This window comes from Meleagris gallopavo, chromosome 12 (assembly GCF_905368555.1).
Source record: "Meleagris gallopavo chromosome 12, MGAL_WU_HG_1.1, whole genome shotgun sequence".
NCBI classification, from domain to species: Eukaryota; Metazoa; Chordata; class Aves; order Galliformes; family Phasianidae; genus Meleagris; species Meleagris gallopavo.
The window spans coordinates 18,324,364-18,338,731 of record NC_139415.1 but is presented as its reverse complement, the minus strand read 5'-3'; the positions used below and the strand labels follow the sequence as shown (position 1 = coordinate 18,338,731).

The following is a 14,368-nucleotide window of genomic DNA, read 5'->3' as shown; positions in this document are numbered from 1 at the left end:
CGAACATCTGTGAAATTTTCCTGCTGGAGAATTCATTATATGGCTATAAATATATGAAGCAGCTACAAGGCAGGCTTTATTAAAATGCTAATTATTTATTTGTATATATACATAGATCTAAATGGCTTTAAAATGCCTTCTGCCCAGCTGGTGTAGGATGCGAGTAGCTCCTTTGAAATGGCAGATGCCTTTGAACCCAGTAAAAGCATTACAAGATCTTTTTGATTGGCTAGAAAGTATTTTTCATAGCAATTTCGGGGACTTCTGTTGTGTGTTTGGGTTTTGAGGGTTTTGAGGGTTTTTCTGTTTGTTAGTTTTCAGTAACCTCAAAGACAATTACATGTGTGTTTCAGGTGCCATTATTTGTGGCTTTTGAGAATCCTGTAAATGTGTTTTTCTTGATGACTCCCCTACAGTAATGAAAAGGATCAATAACACTGTAAGGACTGTAGCAATCATAAAGAATTATGTGCTATCTTTAAGTGAAAATTGAATTGTGTTTTAACATAGTGTCACCTCGCTTTGATTATTTAACCTAAAATATCAATATTTCATACAAGCAAACAGCTGCAGAACTTCCATAACACCATGCTATGAATCAAAAATATTAGATTCATGTAAGTTAGTTATTTAACAATAAATCAAACAGTTGTTTTACAGATCATTGATCATATATTTATTTCATCTACGATAAAAGCTGCAATGTATTGGAGTAGCTTAGGCTGTTTTCAGTGTTAAAGGTGATTAATAAAAAGCAAAGGAATGTGAAAAACCTCTCGAAGCAGTAAGAATATCTACTGATTATTTCCCTGGGTTCTACCAACACAACAAAAACGTTTTAAATAGAATCATTACAAATCATACCTAAATACATAATTACTAATTACGAATGTTCAGTGTCAACTGAACAGAAAACTCTCGTGCTTTGTAATTTTAGTTTGCGTTTTGTTCTCCTTCTTGTTATGCTGGCAGGACAGTTGAGCCTATCAATGTCAACTTCAGCTGCAGATATGCTCAGTAAAACCCAAATTGAATGGGCTGACTTCTTAAATGGAAGAAATTTTCCCTTCATCAAATACTTAGTTTTCCAGAAGCCTCCGTTCTATTTTCAGTCACTGGTAAAACTCCTATTAATTTCATTAGGGCCATGACTTCATCCACGGAGCAGCAACATAAGCTGTTTGAAACAACTGAACCAAAAGGCCTTATGTATTCTCAAGAAAGAACGTGAAGATATCAGAACAATTGTACTGCTTCCTGACTAGGATGTGAATTGCATTTACTTGGTGAGGTACGGCCAAAAACAGCCCAGTCTCATACACGATTTAATCAAACCTACTTAGGCTCTAATCAATACAGTCATGGCAATTGTACAAAGCTTGCCTCCTATCAAGTGAAAATAGGCACCTGCACGTTGACACAACCCAGAGCACGTCCTGCTTACCTGTTCGTGGCTGTAGATGTCAGATTCTCCAGGAGGGGTTGGCACACAAGCACTGGCAAAAATTCGTTTACTTCCAGACTTGGTACTATAGAGATGAGCCACTTCTGGCACTGAGCCCAATATAGGCACATTTAACATGTCAGCCACTGCTAGATCATCTTTGTGGGGAACCCCTCCGATAATGTAGGCGTCTCTACTCTGGATAAGGATTTTTATTCTTTGGATTGTCTTGGGACTGTACTTCAGCTGAGTGGCTAGGCACATGTGATGCTTCTGTATAAAGATAACATTATTCTTGTTAAAAGGTGTTCTTTTCAATTCCATGGACCTAATTTATAATGTTACACACAATAAATACATTATTAATAGCAGGCTGGGTTATGACCTATCCTGTAGCTTAGCAGTTTAAATTGATAAAAGCTGTTGGGGTGAGGCTCCATAATCGTGCACATCTTTAGTGTGTTGGAAATGGGCTCACTGGGAATAGAACTAATTACTACACATCTGTATTTATTTGATCCATGCGGAATTATCCTTCTGTCAGTCGGCAGAGAGGCTGGTGGCCTTTGGATAATAGTGATTCATCTCAGCAACACTGCTGGCATCGTTTAACTCCAAAGCGCCTAAAAATCAATACAAAAATGAAGAAAAACCCCTATAGCAGGGAACGTATTTCACCATGCAGTTCTGCCGTATTTTAAGCAATTCTCTGAGAATAAAACATTTTGATTTACTAAAGCTTTCACTGATCACGTTAAATTAGGGGGGATATACGTTCCCATTATACAGTAGTTCTGAGAGCTACTGTAAATGCAACCGCAGCACGCTCAAAGTGAGAGAAGTACTTTTTGTTGTTTAAAGGCACAAGAGCTTCAACTTTTGGGGAGGAATTTGAAAAAAAAGAAGAAGAAAGAAAAACTTTTTTACATTGACATTTTACCTGAATGAGGCCCTTGTCAGGAAAGCATTCCTTGTCAGAACAGCCTTGCATCGGATTGCCAGGCCTGAGAAACCCAGCTTATGTTCCTTCAAAGACCCAGCTGTTCTTTTACATGGACTTAAGAAGAAATACTGATTCCACTACTTGGGTGGGGCTGATGGTGGGAAAGGAGACAGGGGAGCCCTTGGAAATGCACAAGAGGAAAGCTCTTTTGACAACTGCCCAGCACTTGTACCAAACGCACAGCTCCAAGAAATGCCCAAGTCTGTCTGTAAAGGCGCCAGGCCTACTGCAAAGAGCTGGGATGTATCTCCAGCTCAAAGAAATGAGAGACTGTCCAAAACTCCAGTAAGAAAGTCTGAGGGCAAGGAGAGAGACCCTCAGTGCTCCGATTCAGTTTCTTTTCTCTCAAGCTCCATCACAGAAGTGTGGAGATGGCCTTTTCTGTCGGTCTCGTGGCAGCTCTGCCGCACAGAGGACGGGATCGATATCCATCCTCGGTCACTTGCTCCCTGGGGCACAAGCAGTGATGTAGGGACGAGATTTGCTTTGTGTCTCTCAATAATGGATTTTACAGTTAATTAAGGAGTGCAGGAAACAGGCTGTAAAACCTAGTTCATTTCTGTTTTGAGAGCAGCATGGCTGCCATGATCCATGGCAAAAGCAGGAAAAAGCAGGAGAGCTGAGTAATGCCCAGAATTCCAGCACAGTGCTGCATGGAGTAATGGTTAGTGGGTTAAACGAAACATAGCTCTTGGTTCTCAAGCCAAGAGGCTTGTTTTAAACTTCTCAAGCTCCAAGAAGCTGAACTTGGCATCAGCTTCACCAAGAGGGCAAAACCACCACTCCCCCCTTTTGAATTTGCTGCTAGCTGAGAAGCAGCAGAGCGTATCACGCTGCTCCTGGCTGCGCAGAGTCCCACGAGGTCAGTCTAATGGCTAGCATCTGCCCAAGGATGCAGGTGTAGGGACAGCCCTTTCTCCCAGTCTCCTTCCTGAAGATGCCAAGGTCATTGAGACCAGTGGGCAACTAGCAGCAGTTACAAGTATGGATTCTTCCACACATAAGAGATACATTTCTAGGACACATTAGGCAATGGATGGAAATAAAAATACACTTGGTGAAAATAAGGTAGAGGGTTTTGCATATAAAGAGGTGTACTATGCTGAACAGCCATAGGTATAGCTCAACCTGCAACTGCCCGTTGTTATTGATGGCACTAATTTACTTCTCAGCATTCAGTAACTGGGCGAGGAGCACAATCTGTATCTGTGAAAGAACCACACAACCCTTGAAATTAAGGCTAGCTCGCTATATCAAAGCATGTAAACATTTCCCAGCAAATCATAGCTGCATAATAACAGAGTTGTTTGCTCTTCATCTGGAAAATAAGTTTGTTTGGAATATTTCAGCAAAAATTTGGAAGAGTGATAGCTATACAGAAGAGATGCATGCTTGAAAATGATCTGCTTTTACATTGGAACTGCTTCAACCTAATCACCGTGACCAAAATTGGTCATTAAACCCATTTTTCATTCCTGTCAGCACATCCGTGTTGAGCAGCACATTGTTTGTCCATAATATGATGTGCTTTAGATGATACTTTTAGCATGTTTCACACTGAAGGTGTGCTTGAAATGTTTCCAGCATTTTGTAACTAGTACTGGAAAAATACCACTGGTATTTATCAAGGATTTACTATCCAAACAATATTACTTTTGAAGGTGAAGGGTCAAATTCTGGCCCAGCACAATAGAGATTGCAGATTGCAGCAGCATTCAGATGACAGGTGAGTACTAAAGGAAAGCCCAGCTCCTTAGAACACAAATAGCAACTTGATGCTTTCCTCCAGCTTCAGAGAAAACAAAACACATTCGTATCTACAGAACTCCCTTTAACTGCTGCCAAACCAGCCAGCAGCTCTGACTCAACGCTCCCTTGTTACACCATGAAAGTAACAAGCACTTTTTTCCAGGGTGGTTTCAAACTTCTTCAGCAGAAGTTGGTTCAGACATACATGTGTTATGCTACTACAGAACCACACTGGAAAAGCTAACGCATTTACTACATAGAAAAAGTTTATTCATGTTCTGATTAATCTCAATCTAAATATGGTACCACCAATTTTTGTTCAACAAAATAACTAGAAAAGAGTTATTAATATGGATGTATATTGAAATCTGAAACAGGACTTAGAGCATAGGTATGACAGATATACACATATCAGAATTTCATGGATATCAAATGTTAGCAAAGATGCTATATAATTAATATTTACAATATAAAATTCCTTTCCACTGTAGCGGAGGATCACTGCACTGCAGTGCCATCAGAAATGCTGTATGTAACACGCAATAGCTAGCACCTAGCAATAGCTAGCTTTGTCTTTTTTACCATGGCCCAGCATAAGAATGGCTTGCCAGATTTGAAAGTAATATCTGTAGTATCTAAACAATTCTAAGTCCCATTCTTTAGAAAGTTGTAAGCTGGATTTAATTGCAAGAAATGTTACTAGCACGTGAATGATTGGATGCTGGGCTAGCCAGGAATAAAGTTTGAGTAATAAGAATGGTTTATTGCTCTGATCAGATATAAATCTATCAAGTTCACAGTCCCGAGCATATGGTACGAATGGACAGTGGCCTGCAAATAGCAGATATAGGGCAATCTCAACTAAGTCTATAAACTAAACCGGGATATTTATTTCCAGTGCTCTAACTAGTAGCCTAATCAGTAAAGCCCTTAAACTTGCAATAATATTTCACTGATGTGTACCAGAGCGTTACAAGTTATAAAATTTCCAATTTAATTTTACTGCATCCCTCAAGCTGTAGTAATTAGAAGACAAACTCACAGGGAAGCTGTTTATAGCTTCAGGGGTGAGAATTTTGAACCTGTCCTGCAGGTCACTCATGTCCTCAGGGTTCCCAGATCTAACAGCTGCCTGCAGACCCAGGAGTTTATTGTAATACTGCAGTAACTCCTCGCTCAGATGAAGGGGGCAGATGTAGATGACGTCCACGTTGGCATCTAAAACAAAGGGGCAGAGTGCTCATTACTGGGAGAAAGGTAGACTCTATTCAGAACTGCAATCTGACGATTCCTGATCATTTGCTAACAAACAGCCTCGCTAAAAAGGCGCTGAAAATAAACCCGAGATTTTTAATTCCCCAATCTTCGCGGTTTAACTGCTTTTTCTGTGCTTCAGCATTTCTCTGAAGACAGGTCAGCAACCCAAAGAAATAGCTAGTTTCCAGAATTCAATCTGCAGAACATATTGGGGGCAGAATTTTGAAAGAATGGCAGGGGGATTTATCTGCACAACTCACATTAGCATCAATGGGAATTGTGCACTGCTTTAAAAATATATCCCATTAACTTCAGTAAATTATAAAACTGAGCTATTAAGTTCAGAAAGCTGATGAAATCACAATTTCATACGCACGGCCTGTTCCTTTTCTTGTCCTGTCCACACAAAAGCTCACCAGGATACCATTAATAACTATTGCTGAGCATGTGAGTGTGCTGATTAGCTAGTTCAATACCACAGTGCAAAAATCTGCTTTTTTGCATGTAGAACAACTTGATCTGAAAGACACCGAGTACACAGATACTCAGGGGTGAGAAAGAGAAAGTCGTGAACATATGCCATCGTGGAGGAAAATTTTAACTACTATGCTCTTCTAAAATATTAATAGATGACTTAATGGATTAATTGCCTTGTAAAATTAATAGAATTTACTGCCAAAAAGCACTCCTAGATTTTGATCCAACTCCTGCTGAAATCAGTAGGAAGTCTTTCATTGTCTTTGCTGGGCACAGAAACAAGAGCCCTGAAAGTGCCAGGGACAACTGCCACCGCGTGGGATCAAACCAGAAGCAATGCAAGCACTGGAGTAAGCAAACTCCGACCCTTACATTGTAAAGGAATATGGTTCCCACTTATTCACTTTGAATTTGGTGAATAACATGCTGCAACACATTTTAGTACTCTTTGTGCTGCCCTATAAAGAGATACCCAAGTCTGCTTTGGATGCAGTAGGGCTCCAGAGACAGATTAGCTAACAGAGGTCACACCAAGCAGAGATCCTCTGGTATTGTAAAGAAAAAACAACATCGTAAGTGTCAATGCTCTTTTGCTAGACACAGGTAAAGCACTGAGATAGTTAATCATTTACTTAATAATTAGCTAGTTTGCATCTTACTCGTGGTCTGTCTTACATTTTACAATGGAAGCAATTTTCCTGCTCGCAGGTTTTTAGTGAAGACAGCCCGTATATAGCATGTTTACTTTGTACCTTTAAGTTGCTAACTATCACTTTAGAGACCAAAAAAAAAAAAAAAAAATCTATGTTAAAAAATTGAAAAAATAAAACTGTACTGTGGAAAAACAATATTAGTGTCTAGATAATATATAAAAGCAATTACATTATTATTTTCGGCAACTGTAAATTTCTGGATCTAATATATTTTTGTTACAAACTTATTAAATGGCATTTATAAAATAATAATGATACTGAAATATATATGAATCAAGTAAAGTATGTCATTCCAGGGAGCCAATGGAGTTGGTCATTGACAAATAATATTCTACATTTGCTTTGCTTAAGAGAGGACCGTCGTTCTAGGGAGAAACTTTTAATGTATGCCTCTTGCCTCATTTGCTAATTAAAAAAAAATTGGTTTAAATAAGATCTTGCTCTTTTTTAGCACATCTTTCTCTCCATATGAGCCTGAATGAACTCTAGCAGGGTTAGCTACCTAATTTTGTAGAACACTGAGCACTTTTGATTGTTTGTGGTGCTCAGCATGCCTTGTAGGATGAGGTTGCTTTACCTTGTCACAGTCAGAAAAATCACTACGGCGTTCTTATGAATAACAGGACAGGAGCAAACAGCACAGTGCTTCTGAGCTTGTACGTTCTCTATATTTAGTATTAATACAAAAGGAAATTCCTCACCCGACATTCTTTTGCTCACAAGTACAGGCAGATAATCACAGCACAGCCAACACTCGTAACGTACCCAGGATGTCGCACAGCCTCCCCAGCTGCAAGTTCTGTTGAAGAGCAAGATCTGGAATATGTTCACGGATGCACTGGGAATATCCTGGAAAACAAGTACAAAGTCATCCCCACTGGAACATTAAAAAACAAACGAAAAAAACATACAAGAAAAGCCTGACACTTACTTAGGAGAAATCAGCTACTTTAGATTTATATTTTAAAATCCATAAGTATTTCAAATCCTAAACACGGTATTGCATAAATTACATCATGGTTGGACTGGATGACCTTGGAGGTTTTTTCCAACCTCGGTGATTCCATGATTCCACAATGTAACATCATGTTTTTGTGTGATGAGATTTGAAGTGAATAGCTAAATGCTGCAGACCTATACAGCTTTATCATTTAAACGTGCAGCCACATCTGAGTATTTTGCTCAAGTCTTCTGTGCTGCTGGATTGTTTTTTAAATGCTGAAAACAAAAAAATGACACCATCATTAAGCAAGAATCCTGCTAGAGCCGCACGCTTTGTTCTTCACACAGATAAAAGGCAACAAAAACACTTCATTAAGGAGGTGTCTCACTGGTACCTGATCACTTTGTTGCAGAGGAAGAATGAGTGGCAGCCTGTCTGAGCTAGGATTACCTATCTGGAGGTCAGACTTCCAACTGATTGCATATTTGCATTCAAAAGGACTGCTGCAAATGACACGGCCACTGTGACTATAATCTCTAATCCTGTAATTTAAAAATTAAGTTGATTCTAAATGAATCAGTGTGTACACACAAACACGCAGCCATGCAACACCAGTTGCCGGTTGGAATAGCTGTGATTAAATCAATGAGGACATTCAGCTCAATGCTCAGTATTTGCCCGATCCTTTAACAAGACCCTTACAACACTGCTACATATCTGCTCACCATCAGTCATGAAAAGCTTCCTTGGACAAAAAATGGCCAAATATTTCGTTGCTTTCACTCTGGAAGATGGTAATGCTGTTTTTTACTGCAAGGACAATTAATGTAAGTAATGGACGTTCTAGAGTGAGGTGGGAATGCTGCTTTGCACAAAGCATCAGAGCATCTTGGCACCCCACCAGCGGAGGGTCAGCCTCGCAAGGCACGAACCACGAATTTCCATTTCTCAGTTTAGTGTCACCAAAAGGACAAGGAGGGCCTTCCTCCCCTGCAGGAGTTTTACGATAGTGTATGTGCAGTGATTTCAGTGACTGCTCCCAATTTACACAGGGCTAAGTTGTAGGGAGAGTTATAGAAGTACTAAAAGAACGGGTGTAGGAATTAATGGCAAGGGGCCTGCTTTCACCTCCCCTCCCAACCCCAGCCATGACCTCACGCCCATAGCTGCCATTTTCTTGATAAATCTTGCTTGTCTCTGAGTGCCTTTCTTAGCAAAGGATCCACAACACTTTTCAAACTCCACCTTTGAAAAGAGAAGGAGCAGCACGGAGGAGGGGACAATTTGAGGCACCACAGGGTGACGGCTGAAGGGGAAGGAGGAAAAGGAGAGACCCAGGGCTCAGCCCCACGTGCTTCCAAGAGCCTGGGACAGGGGCAATAAATAGCATTTAACTTTCCTCCCTACGCTCAGGGTACCTGCTGCTCAGCTGAAACTGCTTAAAAAAGCACTAACGGGATCACAAAGCTCTGCTGCATGTACTGCAGGCTGTATAAGGTGCTGCTATTTGAGTAGAAAAAACCATCAATCATTTAAAAATAGTTAAAAGAGAAAAAGTATTTGAATCCCAAATATTGCAGAGGTGTATTCATCCGTTAGAGTGTGGGAGTAAAGCTGATTAGAAGCCTGCAGCTCATTTTTCATCACGCTAGCTGACAAGAGTGCTAACCAATCTTTACACAAGGAAATTCTCTTTTCAGCTGTACTAAAGTCAGAAGTTTTTGTTTTGGCGAAATAAATGGAAACATTTGTTCCTCACAGCAGTATAATTTAAGCCCTTTGCTGTCCCAGTTCCTGGATTATTTCCAGAAGTGGAAGTCTGAAACTGTTCTTAAAATGAAAACTGCTGAGAAATTCAGTTAGGACTCTATCTGCGTCCATTGGAATTCCACTTGCATGAGAAGAAAGACCAGATTCTAACTTGACCCAAACGCCAAAATCGGGGAGGTGTGTGTAGAGTTTGGGGCTCTTTTTGGCCTACCAGGTCGAAGACAGAAACCATCAACAGCATTTGGTCAAACATTGCCTCTTGGTGTCCGTTTAACTCAGACACCATTTTGTGATTGTTCAGATTCAGCATTAGAAACTCAAAACAAACGAGAAAGCCCTGCTGAGGTCAGCTGCCATTCAGTCCTAAGCTGACACAAACCTTACTTGTTTCAATTGCCCAGCAGCCTACCCAGGCAGCCTTCTTGGTGGGAATGCAAAGAAAAGAATGGCTGCTGAGGTGTTTGGCACTTCTGTTTCCAAACAAACATGACAAGATATGGCTGAGCAAAAACATCACTGGAAAAGAGTAGAAGACAAATGACAGCGCTGAGAGCTGGGCTCAAAATTTTACAGATTTTGAAGAAACGACAAATGTCTCAATTAATTTAGCATAAAGAAGCATGAATCACTTTTTCAAACAATACCTTCAAATCCCTCCCACTGGACAACCTAATGTTTCCACGCTTTCCTTAAGGAGGTTTCCTAATTCTCTAAGAAAACATCTGCACTCGAGTTACCTTTGCTGCTGAGTTTCTCCCTAAGGGGAAAGTCCCACTTGTGCCCTACTGCAGCAACTCCCCCACTCACAGCAGACTGCAGCACGGAGCACACGATGGAGTCGTGGCTGTGCCAAATGGACCGAGCTTTACCCACATCCCTAGAATTTACTTAAGAGGTTGAAATAATTTCAAAGCTTTTCTTAATTCCACTGGCTGATATAGTTTGGTGCAACGTGGACGCTCTGATGCATGTTTCAGCTTAACCTGTTTTGATTATACTGAGATTCTGCTAATATAACTTTGACAGCATCTGCTGTGCAACAACTCTGTTACTTCTGAATTTGGGCTCCTAAATTAATAATTGTTTTTTTCCTGTATTAATGCACTCATTTACTTTTTTACCCACTTCAGAGCTCTGGAATATACAAATTAATTTTAAATGGTCCCGCTCTGAGATAGGACCCAGACACATCCTGGCATATTCATGTGAGACTTTAAAACAAAGATGTAATTAAAGACAATTGTTCATCAAATGTATATTTACGTTAAACGCAGTCAGCAGAGTCACTGAATTAAAGGCTACCTGGGCTCCAAAAAACGAGAGCTTAACACTTATTTACAGTCTGCTTTAATTCAAGCCGTAACCAATTCACTTTACGAAATCCTGAATCTCTCAGGTCAATTAATTTGCAATGTAAATACAAACTATAAATCAAATTACAAGCATTTCGACACCATTCCGTGTTTTAAGAGATTATCGGTGCATTTTAGAAATTCCCAAGAAATCATATTCTTTAATTTCTAAACACCTACACTTGGCCATTGCTTAGCAGAAAACAGCTTTTAAGCTCCCCAATTCATAAATGTAATTAAATAATTACATTAGTGCTAATTAACATGAAACTGCAGATTATTTAAGCGCAAAAAACACTATTCAACTTCTTAATTATTCTTGTTCACACAGCATTTCCTTTTGCTCAGGCGCCCTAGGTGCAAATAAAGCATCCCATCTGCTCGTAATTAGAACTAAATAATTTCAGAGAATGTAGCTTATCATTTTGACTGCACATTTGATTAAAAACAGTGTACAAGCAATATCCTGGCTTATTGCTGCAACAGCAACAACACGCACGGGCCCGTGTTTTCCTATCATTAGAGGAGACTGGAAACATTATCTGTTATTTCAGGGGGAAAAATACAACTTTTTAGTTCATTTCATACAGATGAAAGCAAATTACAGCAAATCACCTCTCCGCTGAATAGAGGCCCCCACATAATGACTTTATTTGCTTAATCCCCAAATTAAACGCCGTTTCGAGCGAAGGCCCTGTGTTATTACTCTCATCATGTCGAGAACATTTTCCTGCCGAGACCAATTTGAATAAAACAAGGGGCCTTCCTTGAACTCAATCAAGGAGTCATAATGTGGTGGGTAATAGAGGTTGCTGATAGATTTGCAGGCAAAAGTGTTATACCTAATGATGGGATATGGATAATAGTCCTCCTGGAGGTCCTGATGCGATTCCAGTTGGCTGCCAGATGCTAAAAATCAAGAAGAGCATTGATCAGTGACAGGAAGCTGTAGTGGATTCATCTAGTCAAACTTCAGCTGTTCTTCCACTGTACAGTTAAGCCAGGCATAAATTATATTAATTGATTTAATTACATACTTAAAACATCTTCCCCAATTAATTTAATTAGGTGGCTACATGAAGCTACTGGCAGGGGAAGATTAGAGGCTGCTCACTTAATTAACAGAATATGAATGAAAAAAAAAAGAAAGCAAACATAAATGAAATTGTGAGCACTAATTAAGAGGCTGTCTGCAAACTTAAATACTTTCTGACAAAGTGGTGACAGGAATGTAGACGAGAGAGGGATTTTTTTCAGCAAATTAAGTGCCACAAGGTATATATAGGGAGCTAAGGTAATGCAGTTAAAACATTGATTTTCTGACAGAACCACTGAAGTCAAAGCGAAGGGACATTTCCAATAGAAACACTGCAACAGATTTTACAGCCACAAAGGCTGAATCGCTGATGAAGGATGAAATATGAGACTCGGACAAGTGTATGGTTAAAGGGGAAAAAAATGGAAACAGCTTATTGCGATCACTGAAGCAAGAGATGTTTAGAAAAGAAGAGCTGCCGTAACAGCTGGTAGCACCGCACACCTTGGCCCTGATGTAAAAATTCTCCAGGTGTCTCTGACGTGATTCCTTCAGGGTCTTTTTCACACGTGCCATGTGATTGTGCAGGAGCCAAGAAATGGCAATCACACCTGATGCCCACTGCTGCTGCCTGAAGCGGACGTAGGCTGTCCTGGCCTGGTAACGCCTCCACGTTGCCTGGATCTTCACAGCCGCCATTTCAGTACCCCCTTGGCCTTTGTATCTTTGGCCAGGTCGGTTTAAAATCCTTTCCACAGTCGATCGATTCTCTATCACTGACAGTATGTCACTTTTGGTGGGGTTCTCGTTAAGCACAAAGTCCGATGCCGCTTCCACCAACTTCTGACAGCTTATTGTAGCCAATGGTACAGCGTAGGCCTGGAGAAGCTTCTCTGTGCGTTCCAAAAAATAGACAATGCTCCCCCAGGACAAACAATGACGTTGTTTGAATGCCAGAAAGCCTGGAGCAGTCTGGTCGATAGTGCCGTGGCAAACAGCAATGTTGCAGTCAGGAGATGGATCCTGTAAGGAGAGACGTGGGAGGCATTTGTGGGAGCTGCACAAAGAGAACAGCCGCAGATTGAGAGAATCTGCCATTGACTGCAAACGTGTGGTCACCTCATACGACTGCATTACCACTTATCATCTGACTGTGGCAATTTATGCATCTGAAATAACGCTCCTTACATTGATTTATACATCACAGCCACAAAGTTTATCCCGTATCTACCATAAAAACCACCGTCACACCAAGACCTCAAGTGTCATGAAAGGGTATCGGCATTTTTATTGAAATACATTAATTGCAAATGGGAACCACGCTTCATTTATCAAATATAAAAACGAAGCTCTACAGCTCTTTACTGGACTACATCAGATGGTAATTGCAGTAGCAATTCTCAACAGTAAATCAGGTTACCTCCAGTTATCTCAGGAGAATGGGTAACATTCCAGCCCGTGAATTCAGCCAGGGTAAAACTTGAGACAGAGATGTTCTTGCATCTTAACTGTATTTTAAGATCAGAACTATATTTTATGGCATCTTCAGCCAGAAACTCATTAGTTGAGATTTTCAATCTAATACACTATTTTCAAACTATTTTTAGAGATTTTTTTTTAATTTACATTAAGAACATTAACTTGCATTTCTCAAGTTTGCTTGCAAATAAAGATCTTCTTAATAGAAGAAATGTCAAAAATGCCAGACAGTGTGCTATGGAACACAATCACTAGGCTTAAAAAGATAAAATGAAAAAAAAGGAAGAAAAACGTTTCTTTTGCATGGGGATCAAGAACAGCCAGCAAACATTAAGCAGTCAAGGTCAAATTCCCCTATAGTTTCCTGTAAATATAAAGAGTAACACTACATTTGCTTAACTGCAGTGAGGTAGATTTAGACGAGACATTAAAAAACTCTTTTATAACAGTAAAGATAGTTAGTTAAGCACTGGAACAGATGGCCTAGGGAGACTGTGGAGCTGCTATCACCGGAAGTTTTCAGAACAGGTTAGGAGAACATCTGTCTGCAGTGTTGCAAGCATAGGTAACTCTGCCTGGAGGTCCAGGTAACCTCATAAGATCTTTTCTAGGCTGATCTTCTAAATTTCAATAAACGCACAGACAAATTCGAGAAAGTAGAAACTGGCAATATAAGAAGCATTTCCTACTCACTTCAGTATTTGTTATTTACTGGGTTTGGTTCCAACCCTCCTGTTCTAATTGAGCAACTTACAGTCACTTCCTAAGCCAGCTCTGCTGAAGACAATGTCACAACCATGGATAAAGAATTCATTTACCTCACTGTCTAAATACCTGCGTCTGTGCAGCCTGCAGCTCACACTGAAGCTGTTGAGCCGGGTATGCCTGCGCTGGCTTTGATTTTCTGGTCGAATCCAGGGAGCTGCTGGGTAGCAGTGATGCAGTCTTACCTTTGCTAGAGGAGTATGAGCTGCCAGTTGCTTCCTTTGAGCTTGGAAAGGTGGAAGCGTCTGTACTCACCGGTTCCACCTTACTACTAATCTGTCCTGTACCAAATAAATAAAGTATCATGGGTTTCATTGCTAAATAAGTGCAACAATAGCATCAAATTGGTATTCCACTGTTAGGTACTGGCATGCTGTAGT

General features: G+C 40.2%; 1 protein-coding gene across 3 annotated transcripts in view; it reads right to left on the bottom strand.

The window, feature by feature from the left end:
- The window catches only part of IQCH (IQ motif containing H), a 60,479-nt gene that overhangs the window by 32,116 nt on the left and 13,995 nt on the right, over positions 1-14,368 (bottom strand). For all 3 annotated transcript variants that reach the window (XM_085234064.1, XM_085234065.1, XM_085234066.1), the window contains 6 exons: positions 14,058-14,269; positions 12,249-12,767; positions 11,551-11,617; positions 7,409-7,492; positions 5,239-5,414; positions 1,445-1,717 (listed from right to left, as the gene is read on the bottom strand). In XM_085234064.1, the coding sequence (XP_085090190.1) occupies positions 1,445-1,717; positions 5,239-5,414; positions 7,409-7,492; positions 11,551-11,617; positions 12,249-12,767; positions 14,058-14,269 (1,331 nt within the window). The remainder of the gene's footprint in view (positions 1-1,444; positions 1,718-5,238; positions 5,415-7,408; positions 7,493-11,550; positions 11,618-12,248; positions 12,768-14,057; positions 14,270-14,368) is intronic.